The sequence below is a fragment of the Sesamum indicum genome, linkage group LG3 (assembly GCF_026168435.1).
Source record: "Sesamum indicum cultivar Baizhima isolate 11 linkage group LG3, ASM2616843v1, whole genome shotgun sequence".
NCBI classification, from domain to species: domain Eukaryota; kingdom Viridiplantae; phylum Streptophyta; class Magnoliopsida; order Lamiales; family Pedaliaceae; genus Sesamum; species Sesamum indicum.
In genome coordinates, this window is record NC_142659.1 from 5558720 (window position 1) to 5580952 (window position 22233).

Sequence of the window (22233 nt, forward strand, 5' to 3'; positions counted from 1 at the left end):
TGGCTCTGAAAATGTTGGTATTCTTCTTACAAAAATAGGTGAGAACACTCAACTTGTTGGCTATGTTGATTTTAATTAAAAGCTAATGACCGGGATAGCAGAAAATCCATAACTTCATGCATTTTTACATTTTGTGGTTCTTGCATAAGTTGAAAATCGCAACTACAACATATAGTTGCTCTTTCTACAACTGAGGCAGAATATATTGCCATAACGGAAGCTTTCAAGGAGGCTATTTGGTTAGATGGCCTCATTAAGGAAATTGGTTTCTCCAATGAAAAACTCATGGTATTCTCTGATAGCCAATCTTCAATACAGCTGTGTAAGAATCTTGTGTTTCATGATCGAACGAAATATATAGATGCAAGACATCACTTCATTCAAGATATCGTCAGTAAAGAGGTAATAAAATTGGAGAAAATTAAAACTGAGGATAATCCTGCAGATATGGGTACCAAATGTCTGCCTCTTGAAAATTTTCATACCTGTTTAAAAATTCTGAATTTATTTTCAGACTAACATGTGCTTCCAAGTTGTTTGGTTTTCTGCAGGTACACCCACGGAGAACTTCTTATGGCAATGATGAAACAACAGATTCAGTTATAAACTCTAGGACCTTTTCCCTTAAGTGGATCTTGGTCCAAGGTGGAGTTTGTTAGTATTATATGGCCCAAGGACCCAAATTATTTTGGTAGGCCCATTGCTCGATCCACTAAACTCTCGGCCCACCTGGAAGGCCCTCACCCGACCCGGTATTCGACCCATTAACCCGACCCAGGTATTCTTATATTTATACCTACTTGACCTAAACCTAATCAGTCTTACCCTCTACTTTTCTTTGTGCGCTGCTGTCTGTGTTTCTCTCCCCCTCTCTAAAACTGCCTTCCACGGCAGTACAATGTTTATTTCTCCACCACCGTTAATGGTGGTGGCTTTCCTTAGCCAAATCAATGGCTAAAGGAAAGCCACCCCAAACCCTTCATTCCGAAGACTCTTTTTCTTCATATAAATAGGAGTTGTTTGCTCCTTGTCAAAAAACCTTGAAACCGTGAAACCATTCTTTGAGATATCTCTACCTATTCCTTGAGAAGTTCTAAGTGAACGGAAGCTAACTGTGTGACGAGTTTCTGGGTTAGATCTTTGTGATCTTGTCTCTCTAAGTGAGGTGCAACCGTGGGCCGAAGTTTCTGTGGGTGCGGTGCCAAGTGACCGTGACCCTTCTAACTGAATCTAGCATGTTCCTGAGGCAATCTCAAAACTACAGTTTTATTCTTTTCTCTTATTATTTTTGTTATTCTTTCATTACTGTAATAACTGGTTTGTATTCTTAAGGAGTTTTGTACTCCAAATCAAGTGTAATAGTTTGGTTAGGCTATCTGTTGATAAAGGATACCACTTGGGTTTTGTACCCTACAATTACTTCTGCGGGTCATTGCGCAACCAGTGAGCATCACTATTACTCGAGATGTATGTATACATGTTAAATAATTAGCAACTTGCCACTAAGTACAAGCTGAATGTAGAGCACACATTGTATGTTTAGTATATATCACACCCACCAACAACTCACCCCTTTCTTTCTCTCCAGCTTGCAATTATCTGTTCTTAACACTCACAGACATGGAAGATACCTGTGTGCGCTTCCAACTGGAAAACCTGAACCGGCTACGTCTCCATCAGGCCGATTTGATCTCGGACGTAAAGGATCAGATCGAAAGGCTTGAGAAGAATCTGCTTTTGTTCAAAACATTCCTCAACGAGTCAACAGAAAAGCGCGGGATCCTGAAAGAAATGATCAGAGAAGTGGTTTACAAAGCAGAGGACGCTGTCGATGTATATGTGAGCCAGGCGCTGGAGAAGGAGACTGAAAAGCACTTCAGAAGGGCTTCTGATCCGCCGGGAAATCTTCTCGGCGTCATTGAAGAGGTTGAGTCAACAGGCGCAAGGGTTAAACAACTATACGAAAATCAGAGGTAGATTGATTTTTCCAGTGCGGAAACTGAAAGCGAGTTGCTAGTTGGAGAGCTTGAGTCAACAGCCGAGAGGGTTAAAGAAAATTGCAAGATTCATTTTTCCAGGTTGTTCACTGAAAGCGAGCTGCTAATTGTAGATGCATCTGACAGTACGCCTACTCAACTACAAAACCTAGAACAAAATCAGGTAACACGTCTATCCATCCTCCCAAACCTCCATATTTAAATGGATTATACGTATTTTTTGCTCCATAATTTAAGTTATTTGAAATTTTCGTACTTTAAGTTTTTTAGGATAGTATTTGGGTTTCGCATCCTTTTAATTTTTTTAATGTAATTTACTTTATATATAATATTACCAATGAGTAAATTATCCTCATATGAGGAAAAAATAGCTTTATTTTTTAAAAAAATAGGAAGGTAAATTATTATATTTTAAAAAACACTGAAAAGTAAATTCTATTTTTTTTTCGTAACGGAGTAAGTTGCTCATTTGCACTTAAATTATTTCATTGTTTTGACGAAAACAGATTAAAATCATAATTATTCCCACGAAAATACCTAATTACTTAAATGGCATAACAAAACATGCTTCTGAACCTATTTAAATTGAGAGTGTACGTGCTGCTGGTTGGCCAATTTAAATTATTTTTGGTCCAACTCAATATTTGTTATTTTTAAAAAGCCTAGCCTAAATGCACCCGACAGTCATCAAAATCATATTTTATAGTCTAATTCGTTGGAACAATTTTTACCATTTTTAGTAAAGAGTCAAATACTTATACAACTAAATAAATTTTAAAATTTAACTATTCTATATACACAAAAAAAAAATTAACTTAAAAATACATAGTCTAAGTCACTGATAAGAGTTTACATACCAAATAAGTTAATAATCGTCATTCTATCAAATTTCAAGAAACATTTTACAATGTAAACTATATGAGTCCAATTATTGACTATTTTACAATGAATTATAACTTTACAAATTCTAAACCTACAACATAAAAGTATTATAAAGAATTATACACAACTAATTATAAAAAAATATAAGAATGTAATTACATTTTCGTGCAATTTCAATCATAAATATTAGTAATATACAATACATATATATATATGTATAATATATATTATATTAATTTATCACAAATGAAGTGGGGAAAACACTCTCTATAGTTTAGTAATTAAAATGGATTTCAAATTTTTAATGGAACAAATAAGATAATTTTAGAAACTAAACAATGATTAGCTCTATAAATTAGAAATATAATGATGGTTTACATATTTTTATAAAATTTAAAGTGCTAAAAAACGTGTATACTAGTTTAATTTAATTATATATATAGGGAATATATAACCCTTTATTCTTTTTTTTTTATATCGAATTTATTTCATCTAAAAAAAACATAATTGATTGATTGTGGAAACTGTCAAAATTAATTATTCTAAAAGTTAAAAAATAAAAACGTCAAATAATCTATTTTACAGGACAAAAAGTTGCATTTAAGCCAATTCCCATATAGAGATATTGTTGAGAATATATGATTATTGGAGAGGTCCTCAAAGTGAAATTTGTCCCCATTATATGGTTGTTGCCGAGTTAAACAAATTTACTTCTATGATACGATAAAACCAACCCAAGCTTGTCGAATAGCAATTTCGAAAGCCTCCTTTCAAGAACAATTCGAAGAACTAAGATATGAAGTGAAAGAACTTATGATATGAAGTGTATATTCTGACATTTAATTTTATCTATATATTGATATTTAAATGCCTTTTTAGAAAATATGCATCTATTCAATTTGCATCTCTTCAATACAAAAACTGCAACCTTTCAGAAAAAATACATTTTTCAATTAGATGCTTTGAGAAACAACTTTTAGAGTTGCAACTTTAAGTTTTTACATTTTGAGAAATACTTTTTGTTATTTGCAACTTTTTATAAGAAAAAAAAATAATTATAAAACATAATTTTCAAAATTAAAATAAAATAAAATATTATTTTGAAAATAAACGTGCATGTGCCACATGGCCAGTGCAAAGTGAATTAATATATTAAATAATATATATATATATATAAATTCCCTCATTTCTTAATTATTCTCTTCATTTTTCATTTTAAATTTTTAATTGAATAATTCTTTATTAAGTATTTTTAAACTTAATTAATTTGTCATGTGGAATATGAAATTTATATGTGCAAGCTATCCAACAGATATAATGAACAAATAATTTGTGTGTGGATATCAACATCATTAACCTCATCTATGAAAAGTTTGAAAAAAAAACGTAAATTAATATATATATATATATATATGTATATGGGTTTAATACGATTTACCTCATATGATATTGCAAATAAGTAAATTATCCCCTTATAAAAAAAGTAGGAATTTACCCTCCTATCTGGGGTAGGGGTGGGCATTGGGTCGGTAATGCAAATTCGGGTAATTCGGGCCGGGTACCCAAATTTTCGGGTATCTAAAATAACTACCCGATCCCAACCCATTTTTTGTCGGGTACCCGATTTTGGGAATTCAAATTTATTCTTTTTTTTAAAAAAAAATAATAATTAAAATAAAAAATTAGAGGCCAAATTTGCCTCTAACTGCCTTAATTGAGAGGCAATATACCCCGTTGTGTTAATTAAAATGAAGCAATTTAAGTCCATTCTAGGAAGGTAAATTGCTTCATCTTAAAATATACAAAAAGGTAAATTCCTGCATTTTAAAAAACATAAAGAGGTTAATTGCTAACGTTTTTTTTTAAAAGAAAATAATTCACTCATTTACAACATCATAGGAGAGTTGTTTGCATTTTTGCCGTATATATTTTATGATTACCAGTTGTAATTATATACAGATAAGTAAAATGCTAACTTTTTTGAAAGGAAAAAATAAAGGAAACCGTTAGATTGGTGTGCTTTCTCTTAATAACCTCATTGATGTCTATTTGTTCTATTTTTCATAAATCAAATTAAGGTTGTTTATCAGGGTTCTTCTATGAGGAAAGACATTGTGGTGGGTCTTGAAAATGAAACCGAAGAAATAATCAGATATTTAACTGAAGAAACGGAGAAATTAGATGTCATCTTGATTGCTGGTATGCCTGGCCTTGGTAAGACAACAATAGCAAGGAAAATTTTCTGTTATCCAAGAATCGAATATGAGTTCCCCATTCGGCTATGGGTCAACGTTTCTCAAGTGTACAGGGTAAAGGATACATTTCTTGGGATGTTGCGTGACTTAAGTTGGATAACGGAGGACATGTATGATAAGACTGATGAGGACATAGCACGAACACTTCATGCACGTCTAGAGAAAGAAAAGTTCTTAATTATCTTGGATGCTATGTGGACTACTGAAACCTGGGATGATTTCCGACGTGCCTTTCCAATTAGGAGCAATAAGTCGAATAAAATATTGATAACCAGTCGTTTAATAGAGGTGAGTCAAGCTATTAACCCTAATAGGGAATCCCTCGTTTTGCGTTTCCTATATCCGCAAGAAAGTTGGTTTCTATTAAGATATTTGGTATTTGGACATCGCGATTGTCCTCAGGAATTGAAATGGATCAGAAGAGGTATTGTTGACATGTGTGATGGCCTGCCGCTTCAAATAATGCTGGTGGGTGGAGTTCTAGCAAAAATAGCTTCAATAGGAGAAGTAGAGGTGGTGCGAAGTTCGTGGAAGAAAGTCGTCGAAAGCTTGAAGACATTCGTCTATGGCCACAACGAAACAAGATTCAACCAAATTGTTGCATTCAGTTATAATGCATTACCGTCTAACTTGAAGCCCTGCTTTCTATATCTGGCTATATTTCCTGAAGACTTTGAAATCCCATTCAAGAGATTGATTCTCCTAATGGATTGCTGAAGGGTTTATAGAACAAAAAACAGAGAAAAGCATGGAGGAAATTGCAGAGCAGTATTTGGAGAATCTCATTAGTAGAAACCTAGTAATGACTGGCAAATTGAGCACCACCCATAAAATTAAAACGTGTCGTGTCCACGATCTTATACGTGATATCTGCCTTAGTGAAGCTAACAAACACTATTTCGAGAAATACATGGGTATGGTGGAGAACTAGATGCTTATTCAATTTCTCATCTACAATGGATGCGCCATATTCCTATCAATTTCAATAATGTGATCGATTTCATCTCATCACAACCTTATGGTCCACGTGTCCGCAGTATTTTGTGTTCGTCGAGAGAAGAGATCATTTTGTTACCTAAGGATGTTTCAGCCATAGCAGATGCTTTCAAACTAACCAGGGTTCTGGATGTCAGGTCCATCAGATTTACTAGATTCCCATTTTACTTAACTCAACTAGTTCATTTGAGATACATTGTTCTGACCAGTGATTTCAAGGTCCTTCCTGAAGCCATCTCTAAGTGGTGGAGCATACAAACGATTATAGGTTTTACATCGTCACATGTCCTGGAAATCAAGGAAGACATATGGAAGATGGTTCATCTAAGGCATTTGGAAACCAATGCATCGGTAATCTTATGCAAGGCAGGAGCTGGTGGCAACAACGAAAAAATCCAAGCACTTCTCAACATATCACCTCAAAGTTGCACAGACAACTTATTCGAAAGGGCTATCAACCTGAAGAAATTGGGCATTTGGGGGCAACAAACCATGCTACTCGATGACAAGGGTTGCTCTACTACATTTGATAATTTAGGGAAATTGCAACAACTTGAGAAGTTGAAACTATTGAATGATCTCCATATTTATCCAAAAGAAGCTAAATTGCCTAGTCTTCCTCCACCTCACAGATTCCCGCCGAAAATGATTAACCTGACACTATCATATACATTACTTGGTTGGGAGCAAATGTCTGTCCTTGGAATGTTGGAGAACCTCAAAGCACTCAAGTTGAAAAATGATGCATTCACTGGAGAGTGGGAAGCAGCTGATGGAGGTTTTCAACAACTTGAAGTGTTGCAAATTGAGTATGCGGATTTAGTTTTCTGGGAGGCTTCAAGTCATCAGTTCCCTAAGCTTCAACACCTTAGTCTTAGGAATTGTGAGGAACTTAAAGCACTTCCATTCGGCCTGGAAAATATATCAAGCCTCCAGGTAATAGATTTACACCGTACCACAAAGTTAGCAGCTGTTTCTGCCAGGGAAATTCAGTTGGAGACCAACACCAGAGGAAGAAGATTGAATCTCTCTATTTTTCCTTCCTATGAATGATTCTCACGTGCTTTAACAAATAAGTACAAACTTTCATTTACTTTGTCTATTTAATTCCACTTGTATGCTCTATGTGTTGATGTCCATTGCACAGTTAGGTCCCTGTCTTTTCCATTGCCTATTAAAAGTAAGTTACAGAGAAGTAAAACTGTTGATGTCTGATATGTTCAAATGCTCTCTTTTCTACAATTCTTAATTATTCAAACCATTTCATTCATTAATAAAAATGAAACATCAAATTCCAATTCTACTCTTCAGATTATATTTCATCTGAATTTGTTATTGTATCATATCAAATTCTTACTGAAGGGGTATTCTGGTGTCTCATATTGTGTAAGAAAGCAGCTTGTCTTAACTGAAGCTGTGAACCATGCATGCAACTGGATATATATACTTTGGTCATAACAACATAATTAATCCTCTCCACAGCACACTAGTTTCTAGTTTATGATGTATACTTTTACCAAAATATGAGTTCCATCTATGTGGCAGGCAAAGCAAGCATAGCATGCCAGCAGTTTAGCCTCATCTATCGTCGCATGGAGTTATCTTATCCTAGTTTCTTTACTAGTTGGACTCCAGATAGATTTCCACCTTATGTATGATTGTCGTTGTCATAACATCGTATTGTTCTTGAGATATTTATTTGCATACATCTTTTTTTTGCTTCATGCTTCAATTGTATCTGTTGGGTGTTAACCATCAGTAGTGAACTCTAAATGAATCCTATCAAATTATTATAAAGATGATGATCATGGGTTTAAAAACTCTTATCCAAATATAATTATAAATTAACAAATAAATAAAGAATAAAGAATGAATAAATAGATATGAATATACACAATGTTAAGTCGGTATCAGACGAATCCTAACGAACTATTACAAAAGGATTGGAGCACAAAACTCCTTAATATATATTACAAGCCAATAATTACAGAAATTATTGAAACAACAATGTAAAGACAGAAACAAAACAAAAATTACTTCTGTAGCAAAGTTAGGCTCAGATCTTAAGCCAGATCCAAGAATCGAGAAGGGTGAGATCACAACAGTTCCGTACCCACAACACCAATACACGGTTGCACCACTCTCACAAAGAAGAATCACGGTTTAGCTTTAGATCACAGAGATCGCACAAGGTCACATAGACTCTCAACGATGTTGCTCACAGAGAACTTTAGAACATGAAAGAGGTAGTGTATTCTTATCAGTGTATGTTAGCCGAGAGGAGAATGCCCTTATAAAGGGATGAGAATAAACTGATTAAGGAAATCCATGGAGACTTTCCTTAAGCCATCAAATTGGCTAAGGAAAAACTCCATGAAATCTAGTGAAGAAAATGGAGGAGATGTGCAGAGATTTGAGTGAGAAAGAAAGAGATGATTTCTGCGTATAAAGAAAGGGGAAGAAAAATCTGAACACAAGAATTAGGATTACCATATAAATTTAGTGGATAGTTGGATCGGGTCGGGTAGACACGGGTTTGGATAGTGGGTCGTCCAAAGTGTGTTGGGTTTAATAAGTAGCTTGGGCCAAATAATATGACAAACTCCACCTTGGACCAAGTACCTTATTAAAGTACAAGGCCCAGAGTATTGGATCTGGTTTTTCTCATCACTGCCTTAAAGGGAACCTACCCCTGTGTACCTGCAAGAAAGAGTAGTAAAGTTAGTCAGGGACTAAATTTAAAATTTTTAAACAATTAACAAATTTCTCAGCAGGAAGACTTTTTGTACCCATATCAGCTGGGTTTTCTTCAGTTCTTACCTTTTCCAATTTGATGATCTCCTTACTCATAATATCACGAATAAAATGGAATCTAACGTTAATGTGTTTGGTCCTATCATGAAAAACTGGGTTTTTGCAAAGTTGAATAGATGATTGACTGTCAGAAAAAATAGTAAGCCAATTTTTTAGAAAACCAATTTCTTTAATGAGGCCCTCGAGCCAAATTGCTTCTTTGAAAGCTTCGGTAGTAGCAATGTATTCGGCTTCAGTTGTAGATAGCGCAACAATATGTTGTAGTTGGGATTTCCAACTAATGCATGATCCACATAAAGTGAAAATGTATGAGGTTGTGGATTTTCTACTATCCTTCTCATTAGCATAATTCGAATCCACATAACCGACAAGATCAATAGAATCAGAAAATTTAGAGAAATTTATACCTAAATTATCTGTACCACGTAGGTACCTTAGAAGCCATTTTAGTGCCTCCCAATGGGGAGGTCCCGGATTGGACATGTACCTGCTCAAACAACTTATAGCATATGCAATATCGGGTCTAGTACATACCATAAGAAATATTATAGACCCAATAACATTAGAATAAGGAACCTTACTCATCCTCTCTTTTTCAGAAGCAGTTTTGGGACATTGGTCTCTACATAACTGAAAATAAGCAGCTAAAGGCACAGAAGTGGGTTTTGAATTTTTCATAGAAAACTTTTTCAAAATAAAGTGAATATAAGACTTTTGATTTAAAAGTATGGAAAACCTTTTCCTATTTCTACAAATATCCATGCCAAGAATTTTTTTTGCGTCACCAAGATTTTTCATTTCAAAGTTTTTGGAAAGATCATTTTGCAGAGTTTCAACTAATTTTATGCTAGGACTAGCAATAAGCATGTCGTCAACATACAAAACGAGAAAGACAGGAACATCATTCAAAAATTTGAAATATAGACAATGGTCGTAATCACTCCTTTTAAAATTCAACGAAAGCATGAACATATCAAACTTCTTGTTCCATTGTCTTGGTGACTGTTTCAAACCATATAAAGACTTCTTTAACAAGCAAACATGATTGGGTTTGTTTTTCTCAATAAAGCCAACAGGTTGTCGCATGTATATGCATTCATCAAGATCACCGTGCAAGAAAGCAATTTAACATCCATTTGTTTCAATTCCCAATCAAAATGAGCAGTAGGGGCAAGGATAATACGTACAGTAGTATATTTCACAACAGGCAAAAAAATCTCATTATAATCTATCCCTTCCTTTTGAGTGAACCCCTTGGCTACTAATCTAGCTTTATATTTTAAAGGATTTTCTTGCTTGATTTTAAAGATCCACTTGCAATCCACTAAGGAGCAGTCTTTAGGTTTAGGCACTAGTTCTCAAGTATGGTTGTCTTTAAGAGACTTCATTTCCTCATTCATGGCACTAAGCCATTCTCTAGATTTAAGGACTTCATCTACGTTCGAAGGTTCTAGATTTTCAATGTTCAAAGCTACATGGAAATCATTTAGCCTAGAGGGAATGCTTTGTTCTCTTCTATTCCTATCTCGTGCTAGTTGGTAATCTTTTAAAGGGATTGAGATTTTCTATGGGCTCTTCTATGTTTTGTTCATTATTCGTTTCTATATACTCTCCCTCTTCTTGGTTATCCTCTACCTTATTAAAGGTTAAGTCTTTTTCTATTGTTTCGGGTTTTGATAGACAGGGCATTTCTTCCTCGTTAAAGGTTACATTTCTATTAATAATCACTTTATACCCAGGTTGGCTACGATCCCACAGCCTATACCCTTTAACCTCAACAGGATAACTAATAAAAACACATTTCATAGAGCGAGGTTCAAGTTTATCAGAACTTTGATGAACAAACGCAGAGCAACCAAAAGTACGTAAGAAAGAAATATCAGGTTTCTTACCACTACAAACAGTTTCAGGAGATTTACCCAACAGAGGCACAGAAGGAGACAAGTTTATCAAGTAAGCAGCAGTTAAAACAGCTTCACCCCAAAAAAAATTTTGTAATCCTGAACTGATCAGCAAACATCTCACCTTTTCAAGTAAGGTACGGTTCATGCGTTCAGCGACGCCATTTTGTTGTGGGGTGTAGGGATTGGTCTTGTGTCTCTCAACACCAAATTTATTACAAAGATCATCAAAGTTTTTGTTACAAAATTCAAGACCGTTGTCAGTACGCAAAGATTTAAGCCGCTTACCCCTTTGGTTTTCAACAAAAATTTTCCACGTTTCAAATTTTTTAAAAACCTCAGATTTGTGCTTTAGCAAGATAACAAATACCTTTCGAGAAAAATTATCAACAATGGAAAGAAAATAACGGTTTTCACCATGGGTGGGTTCCTTAGAAAGGTCCCCATACATCAGCATGAACGTAGTCTAATATGCAAGATGACATAGAGGGATTTGGGGAAGGTGTAGCAGGAAAATGCACACGATGTTGTTTTCCCATAACACAATCATCACAGAATTGCAATTTTCCAACCTTATCATACAGAATGCCTTCTTTATTCAGAAATTCAAGTCCTTTTTGGTTGATATGTCCAAAACATTTAGGCCACAAAAAAGTTTTGTCATGCACACTCATAGATGCAGCCATAGAATCATAAGTAACTTAACATAAATACAAATTGCATTTCTTCTCCGCTTTGAAAACAACAAGAGAACCTTTCATGATTTTCATGATGCCCTTTCCCCACCTACCTTCTAAACCCTCATCTTTCAATGCAGCACATGAAATGAGATTATGACTAAGTTCAGGAACATATCTAACATTCTTAAAAGTCATTTTGTAACCATCATTGAAAATCAAAGAAATATCACCAATGCCTTTAATCTCACAACGTTTTTCATATGCCATAGGCACGAAGCCAAAATCACCAAGTTTGAGATTTGGGAAAATGTTTTTAAAAGGACTAATATGGAATGTACAACCAGAATCAACAAGCCATTCATACATGCTCATGGGATGCACAGAATTCACATCAGAAACAACAAACACTTCACCAGATTCATCAGCAACACTGTTTACTCGTTTTTTTCTAAAGTCCTTGATATAGTGAGCTTTTATGCCGCAGTTATAACATATTCTCTCTCTGATTTTATCATCTTTATGTGAATACTCTCTATTCCTAGATTTACTCCTATTGTTGTTTTTATTCCGACTTTTACTCCTGCTATTGTGTCTATTACTAGGATTCCTAAATTTAGACCTTCCTCTCACAGAGTTCACTTCATGTTGGTTATTGCTAGGTCTATTTGTTTTAAGATCAATCTCTTTGCTTTTTAAGCCATTAACAACAATGTCAAGACTCACACTATCTCTACCATATTTAATCGCAGCTTTCACATCAGAATATGTATCAGGTATAGCATTCAAAAGCACAATAGGAGAGTACTCATCAATATTCTTATCACCAGTCAATTTGATATCTTGAACTAATTTAGTGAAATCATCCAAGTTTTCATCAATGGTTTTTCATAAATCAAGTTTGTATTTAAAGAATTTTTCAAGCAAAAACAATTTACTAGGCAGCGAAACATCAGTGTAAAGTTCCTCAAGTTTTTCCCATAAATCTCTTGCAGAGTTTTGTTTACCAACCTTTCTTAAAACATTGTCAGACAGATTAAGAATTATAGAAGAATACGCATATTCGTTGTTTTCCAAAACTTTTTCATCAGAAATAGAATCAGAGTATCTACCATCAATGGCCTTAAAAACCTTTTGTTGAATTAAAATACCCTTCATTTTTTGCTGCCATATTGAAAAATCACCCTTGCCATTGAAAGGTTGCAAATTGTATCCGGACATTTTAAAAAATTTCTTTTAGAAAGTATTCGAAAAAATAATTTTAAGAAAGATTTTGCAGCGGATTAAAGAAAATCACGGATCACAGAAAAATTCTCAACAGATCACAGCAATAGTCACAGTAGAAAATGTATATCACATATTTCACCAGTTATGAGTTCACAGAGAGATATATATCAGAAAAATGATATCACAGATTAAGAGTTCACTAAGAACTAAGATTCACGCACAAAGCAGGGATAACAAATATGCCCAAGATCTCACAAATAGCGTAAATATGAAGACAGTTTATCAGTTCACCAGGAACAGGCATAAAGCAGTAGTAGCAGTTTAAGTAAAATCGAGATAACCACAATTAATAATAAATCAATAGCCACGAGACCGATGCCTCTCCAGCCTAACACTCAATCCAGATACCCGACGACCTCACGGGTCCGGCCAGGAAGGTAATTAGGGGGATAAGCACCTCAGAAAAATAAAGCGAGATATATCGACAGAAAATAAGTCGCGAAAAGTAAAGAGAGAGTTCAAGAGTTACCGTTCACTACAAGCTTTCGGATCAGAGGAGGCTATGATACCACTGTTAAGTGGGTATCAGACGAATCCTAACGAACTATTACAAAAGGATTGGAGCACAAAACTCCTTAATATATATTACAAGCCAATAATTACAGAAATTATTGAAACAACAATGTAAAGACAGAAACAAAACAAAAATTATTTCTGTAGCAAAGTTAGGCTCAGATCTTAAGCCAGATCCAAGAACCGAGAAGGGTAATCGGTCACAACAGTTCCGTACCCACAACACCAACACACGGTTGCACCACTCTCACAAAGAAGAATCATGGTTTAGCTTTAGATCACAGAGATCGCACAAGGTCACAGAGACTCTCAACGATGTTGCTCACAGAGAACTTTAGAACACGAAAGAGGTAGTGTATTCTTATCAGTGTATGTTAGCCGAGAGGAGAATGCCTTTATAAAGGGATGAGAATAAACTGATTAAGGAAAGCCATGGAGACTTTCATTAAGCCATCGAATTGGCTAAGGAAAAACTCCATGAAATCTGGTGAAGAAAATGGAGGAGATGTGCAGAGATTTGAGTGAGAAAGAAAGAGATGATTTCGACGTATAAAGAAAGGGGAAGAAAAATCTGAGCACAAGAATTAGGGTTACCATATAAATATAGTGGATTGTTAGGTCGGGTAGACACGGGTTTGGATAGTGGGCCGTCCAAAGTGTGTTGGGTTATCGGCTGTTAATAAGCAGCTTGGGCCAAATAATATGACACACAATATACAAGCAGTAGATCTCAGAAGATAATTGGCTCAGGAGCCAGATCTGGCAAGAAGAAAGCCCAAACACCACCAACAGTGGGCAACCCCTCACGGTTGCTAAAACCAAAGCCACCAAGACAAGGTTACAAAGACCCACTAAAACCACTGAAATCTTTCCACTCAGAGAATTTCACAAAGAACTTAGTTCAAAAAGAAAGAGGGAGACAATTTTTTGTTCTGTCTATTTTTTTTTTTTTTCGCCAGATGATGGGTGTTGAGACCACCAAAAATAATTCCTACAACACTTTGCATGGGATCAGAAATGTAAATTTTCCTCATTTATGGGACCAAATAAGCAATTTAGGAATTGAGGATTAACAATTTTTTACCGCTTACCACTAAAACCCAATGGAAAAAGACTTTTAGGACTAACTTCCCAAACGTTTCAATAATTTTGGGACTTAAATAGAAAACTAATAAATCGAGGGACCAGAAAAGCAAGTCCTCTTATTTTATGGGACAGAAAATGCAATTTAGCAATCTGTTTTGATTTTATTTAGTAATGTACCACCTGAACAAAAAATTACAATTGACTTCAATATTAAAGGTTATAACTAAAACTCATATTAAATAATTATTATTAATTACGACTAAATAAAATCGATGCAAAAAATAAATTTTTCCACCATAAAAAATTATTTGGCACAGCTAAAAGACATGGTAAAATTATTTGTTGTGACTTCTACCCATAGTAAATATTTTAGATACGCTCGCAAACATTACGCCACTGTTTTAAATATACATATAATTATATATAATATTTATATATATATTCTTATAAAATTAAAATGAACAAAATGACAAATATAAAATATATAACACCATGAAGAAAAGATAAAACTTTAACGTTAACATAAAATATAAAATAAGCATGCTTTATATCTAAGTTCTTAATAAAAATACTAGTCTTTATATATATAAATAATCAATTTATTTAGATAAAGAAGATAAAGCAATAAGTCAATAGCTTTAAAAAATAAATACCTACTAATCTTCAACTTTAGAGACAGAGAGAGTGGAATGATAAAGAAAACATTTCAATTTGATATGAATCTTGAGAACACATTGTATATTTGATTCCGTCCCCATCAACTATCATATAGTTTTTGCAAAAAGCAGCTGTATATATATGTATAGTATATCACACCCACCAACAATTCAACCCTTTCTTTCTCTCCAGCTTGCAATTATCTCTTCTTCACACTCACAGACATGGAAGATACTTGTGTGCGCTCCCTACTGGAAAACCTGAACCGGCTACGTCTCCATCAGGCCGATTTGATCTCCGACGTAAAGGATCAGATCCAAAGGCTTGAGAAGAATCTGCTTTTGTTCAAAACATTCCTCAACGAGTCAACAGAAAAGCGCGAGATCCCGAAAAAAGTGATTGAGGATATCAGAGAAGTGGTTTACAAAGCAGAGGACGCTGTCGATGTATATGTGAGCCAGGCGCTGGAGAAGGAGACTGAAAAGTACTTCAGAAGGGCTTCTGATCCGCCGGCGAAGCTTCTCGACGTCGTCGAAGAGGTTGAGTCAACAGCCCAGAGGGTTCAAGAAAATTTTTCCAGGTTGCTCTCTGAAAGCGAGTTGCTAATTGGAGATGCATCTGACCGTACGCCTACTCAACTACAAAACCTGGAACGAAATCAGGTAACACGTCTATCCATCCTCTCAAACGTCAAATGTTTTTCTAGCCATATTTAAATGGACTGCACCTATTTTTTGTCCTATAACCAAATTGTCCACTTTTGTGCAAACTGACTCAAGTACTAAATAGCGCGATCGCCATATTGATGTACTTGTATTGGTCACTTTTTTAGTTCAATTGCACTATTTTTTCTCTATTTTTATCGAAATTTATCATAACTACAACATTCAAAAGATAGATAATTACAGATTTATACAATAAAATCCTTTCAAAATATTCAAAATGAACATGCATAAGAGCGTTAAATTGTGTCTTATCAATAATTAATGGAACAAAATTAAAATATACATGTTGAGAAAAATTAAAATATATAAGATGGAAATGAAAAAACATATAATCAATGGGACCAAAATTGAATAAAATTTCAGTTATAAGATGAAAAATAATATTTTTTCTTTTCTTTTCTATATTTATTATTAAAAGTATGAATGATTTTAAAAGTTTCTTTTATTTTTTGATTTATCTAAATTAATCTTATACAATAATATTATTTCTAAGGATAATTATCTAAAATAATTTACTTCTCACTCCATAATAATTACTTTTAATATATATTATTTATTCTCATTAACTAGTTTTCATGTTATTTGTATTTACTCATACTAATGAGTTTTTACATTGTACTTATTTATGTATATTATTCTTTTTCTATATTGTATTCATAATATGATACGCCTACACAAAAAAATATCCTTATGATATAACATAAAATAAGTAGAAAAATTCATGAAAGTTAATGATTAATTCATTGAGAAAAGATATAAATGAGAATTAGATAGATTACATTGTATCGCTCAGAGTAGCATAGATTCGGACGATGGTAAGTCCAAATTCGGGGGCGAGGGGTGGGGGGTAGCGGCGAGGGTCCAATGGCTACGGATTGGGGAGTGGGAGGTTCATTTTGTTTAATTTATTTTTTTATTAATATATTTAAAATTAGTATTGTTTTATGTATTTTTAACCCCTTATTTATTCTGTGCAATTTCAATGTGTTGTTCACTGGATATTGGCTTAAAGACAATTTTCATCCTCTAATTTCAGGTTATTCTCATTTTAGTCCCTTAAGTTATTAGAATTTTATTTTGGTCCCGTAAAACTGAAAAAATCTCAATTTTGGTACAAATTTGGTCGAAAAATTGAGTCACTCGCCGGAAAAGTCACATGCCAGGCATGTGACTTTTTAAATTTGAACTTGCATTATGATTGGCTGAAAAAGATGAAGTGATGAAGACATGGCCTGAAGTTAGGGGACTAAAACGAGAATGACCTGAAGTTAGGGGATGAAAATTGCCTTTAAGCCTTTTAGGATGACCAATCACAATGCAAGCTCCAATTTTTTCCGGCGAGAGACTCAACTTTCCGACCAAATTTGTATCAAAATTGAGATTTTTTTAATTTTACGGGACCAAAATGAAACCCTAATAACTTAGGGGATTAAAACGAGAATGGCCTGAAATAAGAGGACAAAAATTGCCATTAATCCCATTGTCAATTTGGCCTGAGTTTGATCAAATGCTGCACATGCGACTAAAAATTTAAGAATTTTTGCAATTATGAATGCGTGTGCAAGTACTGCTCATCAAACCTATAGGACTAAAATGGGCACCACCTGATATTATAAGACTTAATGTTATTTTTTTGAATTTTAGTCCTATAAATTAAAAGATGATTTCAATATCGATCCTATAAGTCTGATTGTTGTCGAGGCTTATTCCCTTAACCATACTGAATACGTACAAGTATGGGTCCGACATTCCTCCATCTTATTAATAATTTTAGCTATCGCAATAAATTAAGAATAGATTATTTGATTTATATATATTGTTAATCCACCTTTTAATAAAATTATACTTAATAAGATTTGCATGCATAAAACTATATTTTATTTTAGATACATCAAATATAATGAATATCAAAATATAAAAGTATATTATATAACTAATTTATTTTTTTAAATATACTATAAAGTTGGTTACATCTTTATATACATTTTACTAAATATTACTATAAGTATAAAATATTACACGGTTTCAGTTGTATTGATTATTTTTTATATATATCCTAAATAAGTAAATAATTAATAAGTATTTATTGAAAAACTTAATTATATTGAAACATTAAAAATGTGTATTATCAAATGTAATTAATTTAATATTTTAAAATAATATTTCTTATGTAATGTAACTTTGTTAATTATTATTTTTTTTTTTGAAAAAATCAGTAAGTTTCGGTGTACCAAACATAAAAATGATATATTAAAATCATTTCATTCCTATTTTTAATCTATTCATAATTAAGTTTATTGTATTCCACCAGAATTCGTTCCTTCATAATTTGGAATCAAATTCATTCATAAAGAGCAAAAACTGCCCAAATCTCATGAAATCGCATTTCCTATTTTTGCTTTATTATTATTATTATTATTATAGACATACACTTATATAATATTATTACTATAGACATACAGTTATACTCGTAAGAAACGAACTTACAGTATATTGATTTAGAATTGGCCATTTAAGGCCATATGCATCCTAATCCCATGGTCTTGTCCCTTTAACGACTACAGTTGCAATAATACCATATTTATGGAACTTCTTTGAACCATGGTGACATAGCTGCAAGACCAATCCACCAACTAAAATGTAGAGTCAAATTTTCTCTAATAAATGTATATTTAATCTCGTAATTTAAGTTATTTGAATTTTAGTCCTCTAATTTCTTAAGGTAGTACTGTGGTCAGTCATTTTTTTGTCGGAATTTATCATTTTCGTTGAAAAAATGGATGTGCATTTCACTTGACCTTTTAAAATTAGGACTATTGTTCTTATTTTTGGATTATGTTTGTGAATATTTTTGTCTTTTAACTTTTTAGGGTAGCTAGAGTTCACATTTCTCGGTACTGAAAGTGACTACAACGAAAAAATGATTAAAATTATGTAAATTGAAAATACACAAGATCAAAATGTTATCATTAAAGTTAAAGGATGAAAACGTCAAAAAAAACAATGTATGTAACCCTAGACTCAAACATAAAAAGACACATAATTTTTCTTTTTTAAATAAAAATTTGGATAACCGATCGGGTGGTTCAGGTAGGGGAAGCCTACCCGAACACTGACCCAATCTTTTGAGTTCGGATATCGGGTAACCCGATACCCGAAATTTATTTAAAAATACCCGAGCCCCGATCGGATCGGGTTTCGGGACCCGAACTACCCGACCCAAACGTCCACCCCTAATATGGAGAAGTAAATTGGTTCATTTTCAAAAACATAGACGGGTAAATTGCTATATTTTAAAAGTCGAAGAGAAGTAAATTGGTAATTTCTTTTTCATGGGGAGATAATTCACTTAGTTGTAATATGACAAGGTATTGCTTGCATTTTTTCATACATATTTTATGATTACCAGTTGTAAATATATATAGATAAGTAAAATGCTAAGTCCTTCAATTGAAGGGAAAAAAAACAACCAGTTAGATTGGTGTGTTTTCTCTTAATAAGATTATTGATGTCTACTTGTATTTTTCATAAATCAAATTAAGGTTGTTTATCAGGGTTCTTCCATGAGGCAAGACACTGTGGTGGGTATTGAAGATGAAACCAACAAAATCATCGGATATCTAATTGAAGAAACGGAGAAATTAGATGTCATCTCTATTGTTGGTATGCCTGGCCTTGGTAAGACAACATTAGCAAGAAAAGTTTTCCGTCATCCAAGAATTGAATACGAGTTCCCCATTCGGCTATGGGTCTCCGTTTCTCAAGTATACAGGGTAAAGGATATATTTCTTGGCATGTTGCGTGACTTGAGTTGGATTACGGAGGACATGTATGATAAAACTGTTCAGGAGATAGCACGAACACTTCATGCACGTCTAGAGAAAGAAAAGTTCTTAATTATCTTGGATGATATGTGGACTACTGAAGCCTGGGATGATCTCCGACATGCCTTTCCAATTAGGAGCAATAAGTCGAATAAAATATTGATAACCAGTCGTTCAAGAGTGGTGGGTCAAGCTATTAACCCTAACAGGGAATCCCACTGTTTGCGTTTCCTAACCTACGAAGAAAGCTGGATGCTATTAAGATACTTGGTATTTGGACATCGCAATTGCCCTCAAGAACTGGAAGTGATCGAAAGAGTTATTGTTGACATGTGTTGTGGCCTGCCGCTTCTAATAATGCTGGTGGGTGGAGTTCTGGCAAAAACAGCTTCAACAGGAGAAATGAAGGTGATGCAAAGTTCATGGAAGAAAGTCGCTGAAAGCTCCAAGACATTTGACTACAGCGACATGGAAAAAAGATTCCAGCAAATTGTTTTATTCAGTTACAATGCATTACCGTCTAACTTGAAGCCCTGCTTTCTGTATCTGAGAATGTTTCCTGAAGACTTTGAAATCTCATCCAAGAGATTGATTCTCCTGTGGATTGCAGAAGGGTATATAGAACAAAAAACAGAGATAAGTTTGGAGGAAATCGCAAAGCAATATTTGGAGGATCTCATTAGTAGAAACCTGGTAATGACTGACAAATTGAGCACCACTGGTGAAATTAAAATTTGTCGTGTCCACGACCTTATACGTGATTTCTGCGTTACTGTAGCTTACGAACACTATTTCCAAGAAATACATGGGCATGGTGGCGAAGTACATGCTTACTCAATTTCTAATCTACAAAGGATGCGCCACATTGCTATCGACTTCAATAATGTGATCAATTTCATATCATCACAACCTTATGGTCCACGTGTTCGCAGTATTTTGTGTTCGTTGAGAGAAGAGATCATTTTGCTACCTACGAACGTTTCAGCCATAGCAGATGCTTTCAAACTAACCAGGGTTCTGGATGTCAGGTCCATCAGATTTACTAGATTCCCATTTTACTTAACTCAACTAGTTCATTTGAGGTACATTGCTTTGACCAGTGATTTCAAGGTCCTTCCTGAAGCCATCTCTAAGTGGTGGAGCATACAAACGATTATAGTTTTTACATCATCACGTGTCCTGGAAATCAAGGCAGACATATGGAAGATGGTTCATCTAAGGCATTTGAAAACCAATGCATCGGTCATCTTACAAAATGCAGGAGCTGGTGGCAACGGCGAAAAAATCCAAACACTTGTCAACATATCACCTCAAAGTTGCACAGACAACTTATTCGAAAGGGCTATCAACCTGAAGAAATTGGGCATCCGGGGGCAACTAACCATGCTACTCGATGACAAGGGTGGCTCTACTACATTTGATAATTTGGGAAAATTGCAACAACTTGAGAAGTTGAAACTATTGAATGATCTACATATTCATCCAAAAGAAGCTAAATTGCCCGGTCTTCCTCCACCTCACATATTCCCAAAGAAACTGATTAGCCTGACACTATCATATACTTTACTTGGTTGGGAGCAAATGTCTGTCCTTGGAATGTTGGAGAACCTCAAAGTACTCAAGTTGAAAAATGATGCATTCACTGGAGAGCGTTGGGAAGCAGCGGATGGAGGTTTTCAACAACTTGAAGTGTTGCAAATTGAGTATGCGGATTTGGTTTTCTGGGAGGCTTCAAGTCATCACTTCCCTAAGCTTCAACACCTTAGTCTTAGGAACTGTGAGGAACTTAAAGCACTTCCATTTGGCCTGGCAGATATATTAAGCCTCCAGGTAATAGATTTACACCGTACCACAAAGTTAGCAGCTGTTTCTGCCAAGGAAATTCAGCAGGAGGCCGACAACAAAGGAAGAAGATTGAAGCTCTCTATTTTTCCTTCCTATGAATGATATATTCTCATTTGCTTTAACAAGTATGAATTTTCATTTACTTTGTCTATTTAATTCCACTTGTATGCTCTATGTGTTGATATCCATTACACAGTTAGGTCCCTGTCTTTTTCATTGCCTATTAAAAGTAAGTTACAAAGAAGTAGAATTGTTGATGTCTGATATGTTCAAATGCTCTCTTTCTTCGATTCTTAATTATCCAGACCATTTCATTCATTAATAAAAATGAAATGTCAAATTTCAATTCTACTCTTTAGACTATATTTCATGTGAATTTGTTATTGTATCAGAACAAAATCTTACTGAAGGAGGTACTCTGGTCTCTCATATTGTGTAAGAAAGCAACTTGTCTTAATTGAAGCTGTGACCATGCATGCAACTGGATATATATACTTCGATCATAACAACATAATTAATCCTCTCCACAGCACACTAGTTTCTAGTTTAAGATGTCTACTTTTACCGAAATATTAGTTTCATATGTGTGGCAGACAAAGCAAGCAGAGCATGCCAATAGTTTAGCCTCATCGATGAGCAGTCGTCACATGGAGCCATCTTACCCTAGTTTCTTCACTAGTCGGACTCCAAATAGATTTCCACCTTATGTATGACTGTGGTTGTCATAACATCGTATTGTTCTTGAGATATTTATTTGCGAACATCTTCTTCTTT

At 34.3% G+C, this 22233-nt stretch overlaps 3 protein-coding genes across 4 annotated transcripts; all 3 read left to right on the top strand.

Moving 5' to 3' along the window:
- The first annotated feature begins 4978 nt into the window (after window positions 1–4978).
- Window positions 4979–5851, top strand: LOC148788619 (putative late blight resistance protein homolog R1A-10). Its single transcript, XM_088878060.1, has one exon. The coding sequence runs from the start codon at window positions 4979–4981 to the stop codon at window positions 5849–5851; it is 873 nt and encodes a 290-aa protein (XP_088734186.1).
- Window positions 5852–6094: 243 nt separating this feature from the next.
- LOC110011686 (putative late blight resistance protein homolog R1A-3) lies at window positions 6095–7183 on the top strand. Its single transcript, XM_020692329.2, has one exon. The coding sequence runs from the start codon at window positions 6095–6097 to the stop codon at window positions 7181–7183; it is 1089 nt and encodes a 362-aa protein (XP_020547988.1).
- Window positions 7184–15151: 7968 nt separating this feature from the next.
- On the top strand, window positions 15152–21716 carry LOC105157472 (putative late blight resistance protein homolog R1A-10). 2 transcript variants are annotated; one of them, XM_020692326.2, is made up of 2 exons: window positions 15152–15727; window positions 19333–21716. In XM_020692326.2, the coding sequence occupies exons 1-2, from the start codon at window positions 15290–15292 to the stop codon at window positions 21559–21561; spliced, it is 2667 nt and encodes an 888-aa protein (XP_020547985.2). In that variant the 5' UTR covers window positions 15152–15289; the 3' UTR covers window positions 21562–21716. The 2 variants fall into 2 exon arrangements, with proteins under 2 accessions (XP_020547985.2, XP_020547987.2); XM_020692328.2 differs by having other exon boundaries at window positions 15155–15727; window positions 19345–21716.
- The last annotated feature ends 517 nt before the right edge of the window (window positions 21717–22233 follow it).